At 38.7% G+C, this 19,628-nt stretch overlaps 1 protein-coding gene across 1 annotated transcript in view; it reads right to left on the bottom strand.

Annotated features, from left to right (window-relative positions):
- Positions 1–19,628, bottom strand: part of WDPCP (WD repeat containing planar cell polarity effector) — a 684,160-nt gene that overhangs the window by 17,600 nt on the left and 646,932 nt on the right. The window contains exon 16 of the mRNA XM_073628184.1: positions 12,374–12,453. Coding sequence (XP_073484285.1) covers positions 12,374–12,453 — 80 coding nt within the window. The remainder of the gene's footprint in view (positions 1–12,373; positions 12,454–19,628) is intronic.

Genomic DNA, 19,628 nt, shown 5'->3' on the forward strand with positions numbered 1-19,628 from the left:
AGTGCTGGAAAATAATGATGGCCACACAAAATATTGACACTTTGGGCCCAATTTGTATATTTTCACTTAGGGGTGTACTCACTTTTGTTGCCAGTGGTTTAGACATTAATGGCTGTGTGTTGAGTTATTTTGAGGGGACAGCAATTTTACACTGTTATACAAGCTGTACACTTACTATTTTACATTGTAGCAAAGTGTAATTTCTTCAGTGTTGTCACATGAAAAGATATAATAAAATATTTACAAAAATGTGAGGGGTGTACTCACTTTTGTGAGATACTGTATATCCTTTAGAAAGTGCTCTTCGTGTTAGGAGATTTTCTCTTCCTGGTTAGCACTGCATTGAAGCCTGGGCATACAGCCAAGACAGCTGATCGGAGGAAAGGAAATGAATGTGCATAGCTCTGCTCTGAGATGGCAAGCTGACTGCTAACCTATTTATAACAACCTCCCCTGATACACACTTCTATCTCTCGTCTCAGGGAACGTGTGAGACGTAATCAGGCTGATAACAGAAGAATGGAGCAGGAGACAGCTACGGGACATAGTGCTTTCAAGAGAGATAAGAAAACACTGCAGATATATGTGCCCAGCTCAAATTGTATGAAACGGGTTTACATCCACTTTAACCACTTCCGGACCGGCGCACGCCGATGTACGTTGGCAGAATGGCTGGGCAAACTGGCGTACCTGTAAGTCCCATTTGAATTTCCTGCCGTGCCATTGCGTGCGCACCGGCCGAGAGCTCCGTGGGACGGGTCGCAGGTCCCGCGGACACGATCGCTGCGGGGATACCCGCGATCGCCTCACGGAGAGGACGAACGGGGAGATGCTGATGTAAACAGCATCGCCCCGTTCTGCCTAGTGAAAGTGTCACTGATCTCTGCTCTCTGTCATTGGGAGCAGAGATCAGTGACGTGCCACAGCTAGCCCATCCCCCCTACAGCTAGAACACATCCCTAGTACTGACTTAATCCCTCTCTGTCCCCTCGTGGTTAACCCCTTCACTGCCAGTGTCATTTACACAGGAATCAGTGCATTTTTATAGCACCGATTGCTGCATAAATAACAATGGTCCCAAAAATGTGTCAAAAATGTCCGATGTGTCCGCCATAATGTTGCAGTCACAATAAAAATCACTGATCGCCGCCATTACTAGTTAAAAAAAATTATTAATAAAAATGCCATAAAACTATCCCCTATTTTGTAAACGCTATAACTTTTGCGCAAACCAAAAATATGTAGAAGAATACGTATCGGTCTAAACTGAGGAAAAAAAATGTTTTTTTAATTATTTTTTGGGGATATTTATTATAGCAAAAAGTAAAAAATAATGCGTTTTTTTTCAAAATTGTCGCTATTTTTTTGTTTATAGCGCAAAAAATAAAAACCGCAGAGGTGATCAAATACCACCAAAGAAAGCTCTATTTGTGGGAAAAAAAGGACGTCAATTTTGTTTGGGAGCCACGTCACACGACCGCGCAATTGTCAGTTAAAGTGGCGCAGTGCCGAATCGCAAAAAATGCTCTGGTCAGGAAGGGGGTAAATTCTTCCGGGGCTGAAGTGGTTAACTGTTGGGACGATCTGAGGGTGTTCTGAGAATACATATGTGCTACTGTTACAATACTGACTTTCTGCCAGAATGAGAATGGATAAAGCTTGGCTAGCCTCGAAAGGCGCTTAGTGGATCAGAAAGGGGTGTATGTCATAAAGTCTCTTAACTCCCAGTAGGCGTAGCAGTGTTCTACACTTTCCTGATTGGAGATAGAGTAGGGAGACAATTGGGCAATTTGTTTCATGAGCATATATAGGGAGCCAAATTCACCATATAAGTATTGTAACATTTTTGTATGATGAGGAATTTTCCCCCTTTCTCGTTCCTCCCATTAGAACCTAAAGTACAGTATATACATTTTACTTACAATTAACTGAAAGCTGGATGCAAAATAAAATGTTTTGGTTGAAACTGTTTTTGATCTCTGTCATGCCATAGCGATCATGTCTGGTTGTGATACATGAGATTTAAATGTCCTAATGGTTCTTTCCCTTGCTGTGTTCCTTTTTCTTTAGCATCAGAAGAAATCTTCCATTATGGTTAAGGGCATATTTGTCTTTCACTCTACACAGGCAGATTGACGGCAAATTAACTTTTTTCAAAAACAGCACTAAGATAATATTTGGTATGGTAAACTTTTCCCAGATATACAGAAAGAAGTGCAGCGCTGGATAAATATATTGTGACAAAATTGATTGTGAATATTGACAAAGAAATATATATATAAATAAATATGTGATCAGAAATTAATAAAATGAATAACCTTAAATTATATCAAAAGATGTGAAAAAAAACACGCACACACGTACTGCTCATGCGTGGAATGTTTTGATACGAATTGGAGTCTTTTAAACATCCTTGCAAGGATATGCTTTTTGTTCTTATGGATGCCTTCAGCAATTTTAAATAAAGGAAGGTTTAGGTCACTCTGCACTATTAGAGTCTTTTTCTCTTTTTGGACATCCACCACCACTGCAAGCGGTCCCCTTTCATCGGACTTTCAGTGGATGTATATGGTCTATATGAAGTGAACACTTTGCTGCTGCGTACCCACTATGCTGGAGGTGAGCACTTTGGAGCGTTACTCAGACATCTGTGAGGGAGATATCCTTTCCATGACGGTCGAGGTTTAACTGCTGGAGGAAGCACCTAAGGATTTCAGTGTTGGTGTCATCATGCCTTTTAAAAGGGCTTTCTGGTAAGCCTTTAGTCTTTTCAAGGTGACGGGAGTTTATGGCGGTGGAAGTCACACATATACCTCTGAAGCGAAGTCACTTTCATTTCATATTGTTCACAATTTATGGACACTAGGATTTTGAAAATTATAAAAATATATTTTTTTCACATCTTTTGATATAATTTTGATAATAATTTTGATATAATTTAAGGTTATTCATTTTATTAATTTCTGATCACATATTTATTTATATATATATTTCTTTGTCAATATTCACAATCAATTTTGTCATGATATATTTATCCAGCGCTGCACTTCTTTCTGTATATGTTTATCTGTGCCCCCTATCAGGGTTATAGTGTTCAGCTGCAGGATACCTTTTAAAGGTTGTTTCACTTATTCATCACTCAATACTTGTTCACCTAGCGCAAATTTTATCTTTAGAAAACTTTTCCCAGATGATAGCATAATGTATAGGGTGCCAAGGATGGGTTCTGGATGGATGCTATGTTTCACCGCTATTTGAATTATGGTCCCTTTAAGTGGTAACAGGGTAGGGTTAACTTTACTGCGGGAAGAGGCACTTAAAAGACAGGAAGCTTCAGAGAGCAGGGTAGGGGATATCAATGGCGTCACTGGGGGGGGGGGGGCAGAGGGGGCCCTGACCCCCCCCAACATTATGCTGTGCCCCACCATGTGCCCCCCCCAATTAAAAAATTTTTTTTTTCAAAAAGGCAATGTCTAAGAGGGAGAGCATCCCCAGTCAATCCTGTGGGTGATTCCTCCCCCCTCCCTCTGCTCGATGACACATTGAATAATGCGAGCGCTCACACAACCACGGCCGCCCAATCTGCTCCTTCCCCTGCATCCTCATTGGCAGGGAGAAGAGCGAGTTGCAGGAAGGACTCCACCAGGACTCTCAGTTACTGAAAAAAACAGACTGATTTCTCCCGTCCTTAGGACAGAAGAACCAGCCTGTAAATTCCAAGAGATGCCAGACCAGCGCTGTCAATAGCAGGGGCAGGACAGCAAGAGGAGGCTGGGGAACCCCACAGTGGCAGAACACCAGGGCCCGGTGGCAAGACAAACTTTGCAACCCTGATAGTTCTGCCACTGCTTTGGACCCTTATATTTTCTTGGTATGCTGGTGACATATATCTCTTACTTTCTGCCACCCTGTGGGGGGCCCCAATACAGTAGGAAGGGAGCTCACTGCAGAACATGTGAAAGGGCCATTGTGGGATCGTAGTAAAGGGCCCCAGGATATATATAGATATATATATATATATATAGATATATATATATATATCTATATATATATATATATCTATATATATATATATTTGCATTTTATAGTTGCCCCCCTAAATATTAAAGCTGGAGACACCATTGTGGGATAGTCGGAGTATTGAGAGACACATGTTACTGTGAGTGCTACTGTGGAGTTGTAGAGCATTTTTAAGGACTTTCTGAAGGGGAAATATCTCCCAAAGCCTGAGACAATGTTATTCGGCCTGCAGGTACAAGCTAGAGTCGGTGAGATGCATTGTCTTTGTTATATTTTATGCTGAAGATAAGCTAGTTTCTGTTTACATTTTACAGCTGAAGAAAAGCCACATTTGTTTAAAGTGTGCTTTTAAAAAATAAAGGCTTTGTGTTTGCTTAAAATGGTCTTGCGTGTGATCCAGGAACACTTGCCATGGTTAACACCCCCACCCCCCCCCATATGTTACATTAAGCATTTCTAAGGTTTGGGGTCTGGACAAGCAATGCATAGAAGGAGGTTTGAGCATAGAAAACAAATCAAAGTCAGGGCAGGCAGCCTTATTCAGTTGGGGTCAAAATACAGGAACAGGTCACAGCCAGAAGCCAATCAACAAACTGCAGAATCCAGGAGGCTGGAGTTATATCCAGAAAAGAAACAAGAATAGTGGATCAAAGTGCTTATACACCAAAAATGGTGAAACCTTTTGATTAGGCACTCTTTTGGTGTACAGAGCATTTAAACTTGCCACTTGATAGTGTCACGGCCACGTGAGGGCCTTTAAATAATAGTAGTTTAAAGAGATTTTAAAGCAAAACATTACCCATAACAACTTGATAAAAAATAATGTTCTTTAGCAAGGAACATACATTCCACATTAATAATTAGACTGCCAAAATTAGTGTGTGCTGTAAATTGCCTCCAGCGTTGCTCCTGTTTTTTCTTGTTGGAGGCTGCCATTTTGCTGATGCCCAAAGCCCCTGAGAAGCAGTAAATCTTTAGGCTGTCAGCAGACCTGCCTCTAGTGGCTCTGATTTTTGGCACAATGTTGAAAATAGAGAGTAACTGAGCATGTGCAGAGCAGGATGAGACAGTGTATTACTAGATTTTAAACAGTATAGGAACTTGTTTTCAATTTTTTACATAGCTATACCTGCAGAAGGGGCCAACATGAAGTGATTTATCAAGACTTAATTTTCTGACTAAGGCTCCATTTACACCAATGCGTTTTTTCATGCTTTTTTGCAGAAACACAGGACATTTTTTAACATGGGTTCCTATGGAACACGTTCAAATCAATGTGTTTTTATGCCTTTTTTCCCCGCAGCATGCAGCGTTTTGCAGGTAATAGACTTTAATGGACCCGCATTCAAAACGCAAGTATTGCGTTTTTACTACGATTCTGCCACGATTTGCGGTATTTCTATTTTCTTTAAATTTACTGTATATAGCTGGTTGCCTAAGGAGTGGGGCGGGAAGCCGGCCGCCGCACCCTTAACAAACGATGAGTCATCAGCTGTCAGTGGGGTTCCCCACTGACAGCTGAATGTAAAAAAAAAAGATTTGCAGGCTAAAATAATTCAATAACAAAAATGGCACAGGGTCCCCTCCCAAAATGATACCAGAACCTTTCAGTCTGGTATGGATTTTAGGGGGAAAACCCACTCCAAAATAAAAAAAATGGCGTGGGCCCCCCCATGATCCATACCAGACCCTTAACTGAACACGCAGCCTGGCAGGAAAGGAAGGTGGGCGAGCAAGTGCCCTCCTCCTGAACCATACCAGGCCACATGCCCTCAACATGGGGGGGGGGGGTGGTCGCCATGTTGATGGGGACAAGGGCCTCTTCCCCACAACTCTGGGCTGTGGTTGTGGGGGTTTGTGTTTGTTAAGGACACGGTGGTCGACTTCCCACCCGCTCCTTAGCAACCGGCTATATACAGTTACTGTAAAGCAAAAAAAAAAACACACACAAAATGCAAATCACAGCAAAATCAGGGTAAAAAAACACATGGAAAGCACAGTAAAAAGTACTGCAGAAATGCTCAAAAGCAACATGCATAGATGTGAATCGAGCCTTGATGTGAACTATGGGGAAATACAGGAATACATCTATGTTTCATTATTTATTCAAAATGCATTACATTTAGTTTTGCTTTTAGCTTTCCTCTTGCTGGTATAACTAAATAACTGTCTAAAATGTATTTTTCCTAAAACAGATTCAACATAAATTTATTTTTCCCACAATCCATAACACAAGAGAAATCAGATGGTATATTATACCATAATAATAAGAGTGAAGTGATCATATAATCTCTGTTTTGAGCTGCATAAGGGGCTTAGAGTGATGGGGATGAAGAAACAGCAGCACACTGATCTTTCCAGTGAATGGCTGTGCAGGGGGAGTGTCAACAGAAGTCTTGTTCAATGGAGGACAGGCAGACTGTGCTCCCAACACAGCCAGAAAACAGTCCACACTGGAAAAGATGGTGCTCTCATGCCTGTCATGGTCAGTATGAAATAGGAAAGCAGGGAGGCTGGTATTTCACACAAAGGAAGCAATATAAAGAAAACAGGATACTTTTTAACACAAGTACAAGAAACAGCAGGCAGAGATCAGGAATATGAATATGTTGGGGTAACATTCTCTTTAATAACTCATCATGTCATGTTCAATAAACAGCTGGTAAAGCTGACAATGAGAAATTGTGTGAATGTGACCAGGTGAAGAGCCATTTTAGCAGTAGCTGCTTAGTTTGGGTCAGAATATCTCTGGCACATATCTTTGAAAAAATAAAACACAGAATTTAGAGAAGGATCCTAAGGACCAAGACCAAAAACAGAAAATCCCAATTGTTTGTTCTGAGAACAGAGGCACAGACAAACACACGAGGATTTCTACAGAATAACAAAAGATTGAACTATGTGATTTTACTTGAAACGTGGAATGCCTTTGAGAGTCCGGAAGCCTTAACTCTTTGGGTGTAGCAGCACTTTAATGGGAAACATTTTACTATTTAAAGTGTGGCCCTCCTTTTTTTAGATGTGATTTCCCATTTTCAAGTTGGATATTGAGAAGGACTTCCAGCCACTGTCGGAGAGCTCCAGTGACAAGGAGGACCTATAGACCCTGCAGAGGGCTAAGTCTGCTGGCGTATATGACCTTGCTCTTTAGGGGATCCACCAGTGCCGGTAAGAGTCCCCACGTATCGAGTGGGTTCAAGATACCCCCATCTCCTTGTTGATGGTGGAAGTGACCTGGAGTTCATCACCTCATTGGAATCACCCCCTCTCACACTGTGGAATCCTTTATGTTTTTTTTTTTTTCATTTCTTTTTATGCAGTCTTTACTTATAGACTTATATTTGTTTTGCGCTTGCACTTTATTTCACTTTATTTAATAATTTTTTGTGATCACTAACGCTGTATATGAGCGCAACTTATTTATATACATTTTTTGCACTGTGGAGATATCTCATTGTTTTTGTTGCTGCTGTATATGTTTATTGCATGCTCTAGCGCGGTATAATCACTTATATTTACATCCTATAATACTTTAAGGCAGACAGACACAATAGAACAATGGAATAGAGCCACACCCCAAACGACCCAACAGAGAGCACACCATAGTATGAGACAATATACTATATATATATATATATATATATATATATATATATACACAAGAATCCATTGTGGTTGTACAGTGAGTTTGATTAGTACAGATCAGACTGGGGTTCTCAGTCTCCCTTTGCCCCTAATAGACACACGGTAACTTAGGCATAGGAGGTGCATGGGGAGCTGAATCAAGGGTTTCCCAACCTCTCCAAGGGATTCTGGGTTCCACGGGCCCCCTGTCCAAAGTGACTCCCATCACAGGTTGGGGTTGAGTTTTTTCAGAGGATAGATCCATGCACATAATTGCTTCATAACCTTAACCGGTTTCTTTTTCTTAGTTAGGCTGGCCATACACAAGTGATTTTCTTTCTTTTAATCCTGTGGTGGAACAAAGGAAAATTTCCCTATTCCACATCCAAGCACACAATGTGGATAGGGGAATCCCTCCTGCTGGGCCCTTGTATTTTGACAGTGGGAAGATTTTCCTGCCATCAGAATATACCCATCAGCCCCGTCAGCGCTGATTGAAACAGGCTGGTTGTACACAAGTCGATTGATAGATTGAATTGTGTACAACCAGCCTGCCCATACATTCCTGTTGAACCATTTGAATTTCAATCCATATATAGCTGGCTTTAGGGTTCAGGCTTGATAGCCATGCAAGATGTGCTCCATATTTAGCAGTTCCCTTTTCGATTAACAAAATTTGTTTGACTGTACTTTGTTTCCCCCAGGAGGAGGCACCTCATTACTGTACCTGGATGATAGACTTGAATGTGAAGACAAGAACTTTATGGTGAGATAGAGCTGAGGATGGTTAACCAGATGGGCAGTAAAAAAAAAAGGCAAAGACACTTTTGGAGTCAGACTAAGATAAGGAACTAGAGGAGAGGACAAACCAGAACAGTACCAAATTCAAGTGATCAATGTAAAAAAAAGCATGGTCAAGGCTGGCTGAACAGTGGTTAGGAACAAACACAACTGGTAACAGGGAACACACAATGAGTACATCAAGAGAGACAAATTGAGCTCTACACGGAGCAGTCAATCAGTGACTCAGGCTTTCTTCTAAAAATGAGAGTTGGCTAATCAACAGTTGTCGCCTGTGCATAAATGTACCAAGGCACATGCTTTACACAGATGCACAAACAATGCACCAAAGGGCACAAGGAGCATGGATGTATGTGACATGGTGCTTCACAAGCCATTCTTCCCTTGATTTGTTAAAAATGCTTCAGTTACTTTAAAAGTGCACAGGCTTGATGCAAGACACAAACCCAGCCATATCAGAAAAGAGACTGTGGGAGCAGTAAAGTGCTAAAACATGGTTAGTTGGCCACAGGAAAAATTGTTGAATGAAAATCATCCTTCAATGAATTCTTCAACACAGACTTCCAACTGAAAATTAGGATTAACACTTAAAGCATAACTCCACTTTTGCTGAGAAAAAAACATTCCCTCTGGGTGATCCATGTACATTGCATGGATCTTGACAAACTTTGTTGTAGATTCCTACCTTTTTTTATTCTGAAGAAATAGCTGTGTGTTTGTCTGTGCCCATGTGCAAAGTGCGTCTAATGGGAGTGGTTTCATAATTATCAACCATCTGCTGCACCTAAAAAGCTCTAATGAGGAAAATTGCAGGGCCTTCATCCCTTTAGATGTGATTTCCTATTGGGAGTATCTCACCAAAAATTACATTTTTGTACAGGGGATGCCTGAAATCTGACTTGTATCTTAGTGCAGACTTTTGGGAAAATCAGTCAGCCAATCACACAAGCAGGAAATCACATATATCTAACATTCAATTACAAATTGACTTGTGTCGCAATTGTATATGCTATATATATATTTTGTTGTTATTTTCTTTTTTTTTTCCACAAAAGTGGATTTACCCCTTAAATACAAGCCATGTTCACCTTTTCCATATGTGGGGAAATGATCAGTGAAGACAAGTGGAATCTTTTGATACAGCAATTAATGCATAACTATACCTGCAATACAATCAGGATATAGCCAAGGTAGCATTTTCTGCCCCTCTGGAGCAAAAACTGATAAGAATGGTTCAGCATTTTCTGTACAGCACTGTGATCTATACAAGAACTATAGAAATGTTTAAAAATTATAGTGTGTAACTGTAACTGGTGAGGACAATACAGTGTTAGCTTCTCTGGTGCAGAAATGAATGTGATTACTCACTGTTCTCTGTACAGCACTACAGAATGAATCTATGTGCTATATAAAAGTATATTAATATTATTGACAACAACAATAATAATAGTGTGTGGGACACTGAAGCAGTGGAATATATTTTGGTGCAAAGACTAGTGTGAATGGTTGTAATTACTGTATAAAACATTATGGATATAAATCTGTGTTATAAAATAAGGTAAATAATTTATCCTGTCTAATTTTGAAAAAAATCTTGTGTAAAACTGAAGTTAGGTTATAATCAGAATAAACTGAAAAAAATGATAAAAGCAATCTCGTAGCTTTCTCAGGAGTACTAAAGCAAACAGAAATAACAAGGAAGACCGAGAATGTCGGCTCGTTCATAACATCACAAGGCGTTGAGAACCCAGAAGTAGCTCACACTACCCCGAGACTGGCTTATCTGTACAGCACTGATATGATTTTACCTTGGTTTTAAGCTATGTGATGTATTTGGTCTTTTATCTTACCTTGTATGTTGCTGCAAACTGGAGGTTACATCTATCATTTGGTGAAGTGGCCATATACCTTAAAGTGGTTGTAAAGGCAGAAGGTTTTTTAATCTGCATGCATTCTATGCATGCAGATTAAAAAAACCTTCTGTGTGCAGCAGCCCCCCTAATACTTACCTGAGGTTCATCTAGATCCAGCCATGACTTGGCTGTCTGGGACACCCCTACTCATTGGCGGAGAGCAGCGCGGCGCCATTAGCTCCCGCTGCTGTCAAAGTCAGTGAGCCAATGAGGAGAGAAAGGGAGTGGGGCCAGGCCGCTGCTCCGTGTCTGAATGCACACAGGGAGCTGTGACTCGGCTCGGGTGCCCCCACAGCAAGCACTTAACAGGAGGGAGGAGCCCAAAGAGAGACCTGAGAAGAGGAGGATATGGGCTGTTCTGTGCAAAACCATTACACAGAGCAGGTATGTATAACATATTTGTTATTTTTAATGAAAAAAAAACAAGACTTTAGTATTACTTTAATGCATATATGTTATCCGATTAGACTAAGTGTGATGTGACGTCTCTGGTTAGGGGGTTTAATCTTTGCAGTAAGCCTCTTGGTATAGCACATGCAGGAGGTACATACATGTGGTGTTTGTATGCCAAAGAGGTTCATCATATACACACATTTTTTCAAGAGTGAGACATTTAAAGCAAGATTTATATGTGGCGTGTGGACTTTGATTTATAGTTATAAGATTATTATCACTTTTATGTTTTGTTTATGTACTTTTAATTTGTTTAATTTTTATTTGATTAATAGCGTGCACTTTTTATATTTTGTGTGGACATGAAAATCACTGGTGCCCATTTGGCTTCACTGATAAAAAGCCAGACCCTGATGTTGACATAGCAGTAGGCATTCTATCATTTATAATGGACACATTTTTTTATTTTTGAAAGAAAATCTTCTATAACCCATTTGCACATTGATTTGATACTTTAATTTTTTCAACATTCAGGAGTTTTAAAATATCTCCCAAGAGGAACATAGAGGCTAGCCTCTATTTGAAAATCCTAGTGCTGGTCCCTAGCTCTCAGTTTGAGTCAAATTTAAATACTACACTATTTGGATTTCAAAAAATATACAAGGACATTTAATGAACACATATCTGCATTCATTTGTGTTTTCCTAGAATTCACCAATAATCTAAATTTCATTTTCATGAAAACCTACTATTTATCAATGTATTACTTCAACAACTCCACTTAAAATACTATTTAAAAAAAAATTATTTAGTCAAGGTAAATCTGAAGCTTTTTTTGTAACTCTCAAGAACTCCATTTTAACATCAAACAATGGCATCATGTTTGACCTTGTAATAATTAATAAACATATACTATAAGTTGGCTGCTCTGCTGCAAGAAAGTGACACCATACTTATGACCTTGTGGGAGGAGGCAACAGGTGACCCAACCCCCTTTATCACTCTTCCTGGGGTAACATATTTTACATATCCAACTGGAAAGAAATATATTTTGGGGTTTCCCAACTAAAAGGTCTTTGAATATTTGCATACTTTGTGTTGCTGTGAATACAAAAGAATTGATGAGAAAAAGACTGCTGTAGCAAAAGGAGTAAGACATCATGGTGATGGGTGGACCTAGGAACCAGAGCCATTAGGTATTAATTCAACTCACCACTGTCCACATAAAGCTTACGTATATTTGTGGTAGACTGTTAAGTTAATGAAATCATTTTTTTCTTAGTTCTGTAGGTGTAACTCTAATACAGATCTTTAGCCTTGGGAAATTGTACCGTAAGTCTGCAGGTACTGACCACATAGGTAGTCTTGTTCATTGCAAGGTTCCCCAAGGACAAATAGGAATTACTTTAATTTGAGGACACACACTGTGGTGAACAGTCTGCTATTAACGTTCCTCTGCAATACAAAAATATCTCTCTAAAAGCATGGCTCATGTCACATAAAGCACACTTTGTGCATCGTTTACATCCAACACATTCATTGCTCTCTGCAGGTCCACCCAGCTCCCTCTGGTAATAAATTACATCACTCAAAGAATTAAATATCCACTTTCTGATTCATACCACAATTCCAAGGTAGCGCTTTATCCAGAGATTCGGCATAGACTTCAACTCCAATCTCGTTCTCAATGTGAACTAATTGTCTGCGAAAATAAAAATACAAGAGAAGTAAGGAGGGCAATCATTGGAAACAAGTCATTTAATTTGTTTACACTGCTGAGTGATGTACTTGATTTAGTCATTAAGTGCTCTGTCAGGCTGAACAGCTTTTTGTCTGACCATATTCAGTGTGTTGACTCAACTGTGGCCATGATGTCTCCAAATATCGCCGTGTCTTCACCAGTCAGACTGGATGACCACACATTGGACATTGCTCTCTATTGTGTCAGCATTTGCGATGGCACAGTTTGAGAAACAGTCTTTCCAGCAATATTTGTGTGCTGCAAATGAAATTACAGCACAAAACACTCTCAAATCTGTTATAAGCCGACACAGCCAAAATAAGGATTAAATTCAGCTTTAGGGAATGTGGACAAATGCATGCAAATAGGTCTTTTGTGTGGCGCCTATTTATTTTTGTTGAAAAAAAATGACACATTACATGTGGTGACACATTTCATTTAATTTACAATACTCTGTAGCTAATGCCAACATAATTTAAATGTCATATGGTAAGATATTAAAAAAAAATCCTCTGCTTTTTATGTGGGTACTTGCATACCCTGATTTGGGTTTTTTTATTTACCCAATTTCCTTAATTTCTTTTAACCAACAACTTTGCAACTAATGTTGAATTTTCACTACGCTTATTATATTTGACTGTTTGTCATTATTATAATACTTTACAACATTATTTCAATAAAACATTATGAAATAAAAAAATAGCGATATAAAAAAATCCTCCGACTCCAATCACTATTTATAGAAACAATTGGTTACAACCAGGTCTAGAAACCAGTTGGCTTTTTTTTTTTGCCAAATCATTGGCAAAAATCAATATTAAATTTGATGACTGAGGTCTTTGGTTGGCATCATAAAGGAAGATTGTTGGGATCCCCAATGATGTAGCAGTTATTTTATTCAGTTATCATGTGGTCAGGCTTTATTAAACCTGACCACATTCTGGCATATTTATTAAAAGCAATACCTAAACCCTCCTTTTACCCTGGGCCTGTTCTTGGTGTAAGGTGGAAAGGACCGATCAGCGACTGCCTGACAAAAATGTGTATTATTAAGATATATCTATCCGGTGCAGGAGGCGGAGTCTAGCGGAGCAGACATGCATTGTTAGAGCTCCGCATCGCTGAGGAGAGAAGAGAAGGACAAAGCGGAGCCTGCAGGCTCAAAAGGTATCCATTTGAACCTTTTTGCCCCAGGGAACAAACTGTGAAAGTTTGGGCAGGAAATATGGTACTGGGAGGAAGCCGTGGCAGAAATAAAAATCACCTCACAAAGAGCTCACAGGCACTCACTGCAACTAAAGCAGCTCCAGTCACCTCACAAGATACAGCATCAGGGCGCTCTCACAGACAGAAAATGTCACAGCAAGACTCTCCATTTGAGTCAGATACAGAACAAATCCTCTCACAAACTTCTCCACAAGCCTCCTCAGCATCCCCAGTAATATTATTACAATTTGACAAGATGCTTCATAAGGCTTTAAAACAAACCTCAGACCAAATAACAAACAGCCTAACCAAAGAAATAAGAGAGCTGGGAAACCGCACCGCAGCCTTAGAAATAAAATTTGATGAAATTGAAATTACAACCCAAGAAAATATAACAGAATTGGAACAATTAAAAGAAGAGAATTTAATACTTCAAACTAAGCTCGAAGATTACGAAAATAGAGCCAGACGTTCAAACTTGCGCATAAGGGGAATACCTGAAACTGTGACAGACCTGCAATCTACTATTACTGCTCTATTACAAGAACTAAAGCCAGATATCCCTATTGAACGTTTAGAACTGGACAGAGTACACAGAGCCCTCACAGCCAAAAAGAAAGATGGACCCCCACGTGATATAATCACAAAATTTCATTATTACAGAACGAAAGAACAAATACTAATTGCTGCAAGAGAAAAAAAGGAACTTAATTTTCAAGGACACAATTATCAAATTTTTGCTGACCTATCCCAACTCACTATTACTAAAAGACGATCCATGAAACCCCAACTAATGGAACTGCAACGCCACAACATTATGTATCAATGGGGCTTCCCCTTTTCAGTCAGATTTAACTACCAAGGTACAATTTACAGAAGCAGATCAGCAGATGAACTACAACAAACCCTTTTAAAATTAAATCTGACAGAACCCACAAGCAGCAACACTCCCACACGCAGAAGAATGGCATCATCTTCACCTTCAGGCAGCACCCAGAAAACTTCAGAACAAAATGGGAATCATCATTCTCACAAAAGAGGCCGTTATGCCACATCATCCATGGACCAAGAAGATTCAATGGACTGACATCCTAATTCCTGATATCTCTTCATTTATTATACTAAGAGATGGTTCTCTATAAAAAACCTGTATTTATAACTGAATGTAACTGCATTCTGATAGTCACACACTGTATGGGATCATGTTACATTCCAGTTATATTTCTTATTACTTCTGATTCATATAGCCTTAGAATATATAAGTGAAATAAGGAAATTCTTGTTCAGTTATATATTTTCAGGTAATAACAATAGATTTATTACTTTTTAGGACAAATATGTTCAATAATCCAGAAGTAATGGAAGCTTTTTCTTTCTTTTCTTAAAACAAATATATTATTACATAACTAGTTCCTAGAACTATGTTTTTGTTTATTCTAATCTGAAGCAATACAACCTCAATTTTATGAGTTAACATATCTAAACAGTTACATATGAATAAAATATGTAATTGTTTACTCTAAAAGGGTTAAAATCCCAAAATAATTCAAACTATCTTCATCAATACCAAAGTTATTAACAGTACCTTTCTAACTGAATTATTTAGCCTAGGGCAAGACTAACCCTATACAACCACCCTGGAATAAATAATTTCAACAAAAACTATATTCTGCACTCCAATTAATGAATCATCATTTTGATGTCTTTTGACATAGTACTTCTCTCCTGTAAGCGAAAGATCCGTGTACCCCCATTAGCCCTCCTCATTCTCCCAACCATATTATGTGGGAGTGTGACGAAGGCACTTATTCCCCTGAGAGAGATATTTATTCTCTTTCACGGGTAAATTGTGATTACTTGCAAAAAATAATTTATACAATGTATCATCTAATCTCATATGTTTTTTGTTTACTCTTTACTCCAGAATTCACTGGTTTCTTTTCTATCTTTTCATATCTTCAGTCCACACAGGTTGATCTGCGCAGTCAGCTCTGCATAACAAAAAGTAAGTCAAAACTATTTGATCTGTTGCCATGGCACCACTGAATATACTTTCCCTGAATGTTCAGGGAATAAATGTTCCTCAAAAAAGGACCAAAGCCTTCCGTACTTTCCATAACAAGAAGGCTCACATAGTATGCCTCCAAGAAACACACTTCTCCAAAAATTCTACTCCAAAATATATTTCTCCTTTTTATCAACAAATTTACACGGCTTCTGCCTGTACCAAACAAAGGGGTACTCTAATTGCATTTCACCGATCCACACCATTCACCTTATCATCAGAAATTAAAGACCCAGAAGGTAGATACCTGATACTCATGGGTTATATAATGGATACAGCAATCACGGTGATTTCCTACTACGCTCCTAACAAACAACCTACACCATTCCTCTCACATATATTACAAGTGATTAATACACACAAAATAGGAACAGTGATAATGTGCGGGGATTCGAACCAGGTCCTCCTCCCATTTCTAGATAAATCACCTTTTACACCATCCAAAATAACCTCTAGATTACCTTTTTCTCAACTTCTTTCCAAATACAATCTGGTGGATTCGTGGAGAGAAAGTAACCCAATGAAAAAGAAATTCACTTATTTCTCGCACCCTCATCAAACCTTCACCAGAATAGATCATATTTTTCTAACAATAGGAATGATACCAGAAATTATTGCATCAGATATAATTCCGATTCCGTGGTCTGACCATAATGCAGTATACACTACTATAGCCTCAGCCATACCAAAAGCGCATGACCCAACGTGGTACTTACCGGACATAATGCTCAAACACCCACTACATCAGATGGCCATTGAACAAGCTTTAAAGGAATACATATCAATTAATAATACAACAGACATTTCCCCAATATCACTGTGGGAAGCTCATAAGCCTGTCTTGCGTGGTACAATACAAAGACAAATGGCACTATTTAAACGGGAACGCAAAAATCTAGCAAAAAACTAGAACTCAACTTTAATGCAGCCTACATATCATTCCAAGATAATCCATCTCAGAGTACAAAATCTCATCTGGAAAAATCTAGATTGGAATACGATCTATTTCTCACTGAGTCAGTTGATAAATCCCTCAAACGCTCCAAACACAATTTCTACATGAATACAAACAAACCAGGTACATATTTGGCTCGGGCATTAAATTCAATTAACAGATCTTTCAAACCAATACGTTTGAAATTATCAAAAAATGTTTATACTTGTAATCCAGTTAAAATAGTCCATAAATTTCACTCACATCTCGCAACTTTATACAAGACAAACAATGAATTTAATCCTACAGAGGCTGAATCCTTCTCAAAAATAACCTTACCTGAGTTGTCTCAGAATCAAAACAGCAGTTTGGATGAGCCTATAACTATAGATGAAGTTGCTAACGCCATAAAAGACCTAAAACTTAACAAAAGACCAGGCCCAGACGGCTACTCGGCTTTATACTATAAAACATTCTCAGAAATACTCTCTCCCATTCTCACTGAAACTTTTAACAAACTTCTAGAAGGACATTCTTTTCGGCAAGAAACACTAATGGCAATTGTTTGTATGATCCCAAAACCCCTTTCTGATGATACTTCCTGTGTGAATTATCGGCCTATCTCTCTGTTAAACCTTGATATTAAATTATTAGCAAAAATAATAGCAAAACGCCTCAATAGCATTATAGGAAAATTAATACATAGAGATCAAGTAGGCTTCATGCCAAATAGACAGGCAGGCGATAATATACGCAGGGCAGTGTTATTGGCACATATTGCTAAAAAAGGAAAATCCCTTTATGTTTTCTATCTCTCGATATTAAGAGGGCATTTGACACAGTATCCTGGCAATATATGCAATATTATTTTTGGACCCCACTTTTTAACATGGATCAAAGCATTATATAATAAACCCAAAGCCTATATAAAATATGCTGGATACAAATCTGATGCCTTTAATATCGAAAGAGGTACCCGACAGGGTTGCCCATTATCTCCCTTATTATTTGCCCTTATACTCGAACCCATGGCCCAATACATCAGAACAAACCAAACTATAACTGGCATTGAAGTAGGAGGTATTAAACACAAATTATGTATATTTGCAGACGATATATTACTTTTTCTATCATCACCACAGGTCTCTGGTCCTAACATATACCAGCTCTTAATGGATTTGCAGCCCTATCCGGCCTTATGATTAATCCTAAGAAATGCCTAGTGCTTAATATTTCGCTCACAAACATGGAATTGATCCCGGCTAGGACTGCACTCCCATTCACATGGGCAGAAAAATCAATCCCATATCTTGGAATTCATTTAACAGCATCTCATTCTGACTTATTCTCAACCAATTATCCTCCTGTATTAAGACAGATCACAAATCTAATAAAACAATGGTCACAACTTCCTTTATTCTGGATAGGGAAGATTAATGCAATCAAAATGACTATTCTACCCAAATTGCTTTATCTATTCAGAGTCCTCCCTATTCCAATTCCTTCCTATTTTTTGAGAATAGTACAAAAAAGAGCAACTTCATTTATATTGGGCTCTTCTAAACCACGTATACCTATACACACACTACATCTTCCCAAAAATAAAGGAGGCCTGGGATACCCTAATTTTACTAACTACTACAGAGCAGCACATTTGGCCAATCTGTCCAAATACCATGCAAAACACAAAAATCCCATTATGGGTATTTATAGAGGCTTCAGAAAATGACCCTCTATTAATATCAAACTTGTTATGGCTTGATCCTAAAGACCGCTTTAAAATTAATAATCCCATAACTAAACACTTCTTATCTCTCTGGGATAAACTAAAAACCAAATATCAGTTACAATCTCCACACAATCCTCTCCTTTCTTTTATCAGAAATCCGGCCTTTTATCCGGCATGGATCTACCCAAATTCTTTTAAAGCTTGGACAACATCAGGCATTCAGACACTAAATGACTTCATAGCATCTAAATCATTCCTTTCATTCCCATCGCTTAGAGAAAAATATGATCTACCAAACTCTGAGATATTTAGATATCTCCAAATCAAAAATTTCTATACACCATTCCTAAAGGGGGATACACCATTATCCCAATTATCCATTTTTGAATCAATCTGTACAAAAGATCCATTTGCTAAAGGTACAATTTCATCACTTTATCAATTATATGGAGTAGTAAATCTTAATAGACCCTCTTACGTTCAGAGGTGGGAGGAGGACCTGGGATGAACTTTAGAAGACACGGACTGGTCTAACATATGGCTCACATCTAAGTCATCTTCACCCAACATCTTAGCACTGGAGACAAATTATAAAGTCCTAACTCGCTGGTACCTTGTACCCGCTAGAGTGGCAAAATATTCACCTAATACCTCAGCTCTTTGTTTTCGAGGATGCCCAGAAATAGGCACACATTTACACATATGGTGGACGTGCCCAGTAATCCAAACCTTCTGGAAGGAAGTCTTCGTGATTGCATCTAAAATATTTAAAAAAATAATACAACCAGATCCATATATAACTTTACTTAATCTAAAACCGGAATGGTTAACACTCTCTCAATTCAAACTTATGATCCAACTAATAACGGCTGCAAAACAAACAGTGGCCAAGGCATGGAAATCTCCTACGTTGGTACTAGCAGAAACAATTCACAGAATGAATAATACAATGTCCCATGCTAAGATGGTAGCCATCGATCAAAATCAAATTCCAAAATTTGAAAAACTTTGGCATCCTTGGATAAAACAACAGTTCCTGTCAAATTTCAATGACTCTGTCCTGTTGCCATGGTAACAGATTACATGACTTACAGAGACACCCATTCTAAGGCTTCAAAGAGAACTAAAAAGAATAATAAACTGACAAGCGGGACAACCTTGTGGACCATACCTCTGCCTTTCGACCCTTTTTCTTCTTTCTC

This window comes from Aquarana catesbeiana, linkage group LG04, assembly GCF_042186555.1.
Source record: "Aquarana catesbeiana isolate 2022-GZ linkage group LG04, ASM4218655v1, whole genome shotgun sequence".
In the NCBI taxonomy this organism is placed as follows: domain Eukaryota; kingdom Metazoa; phylum Chordata; class Amphibia; order Anura; family Ranidae; genus Aquarana; species Aquarana catesbeiana.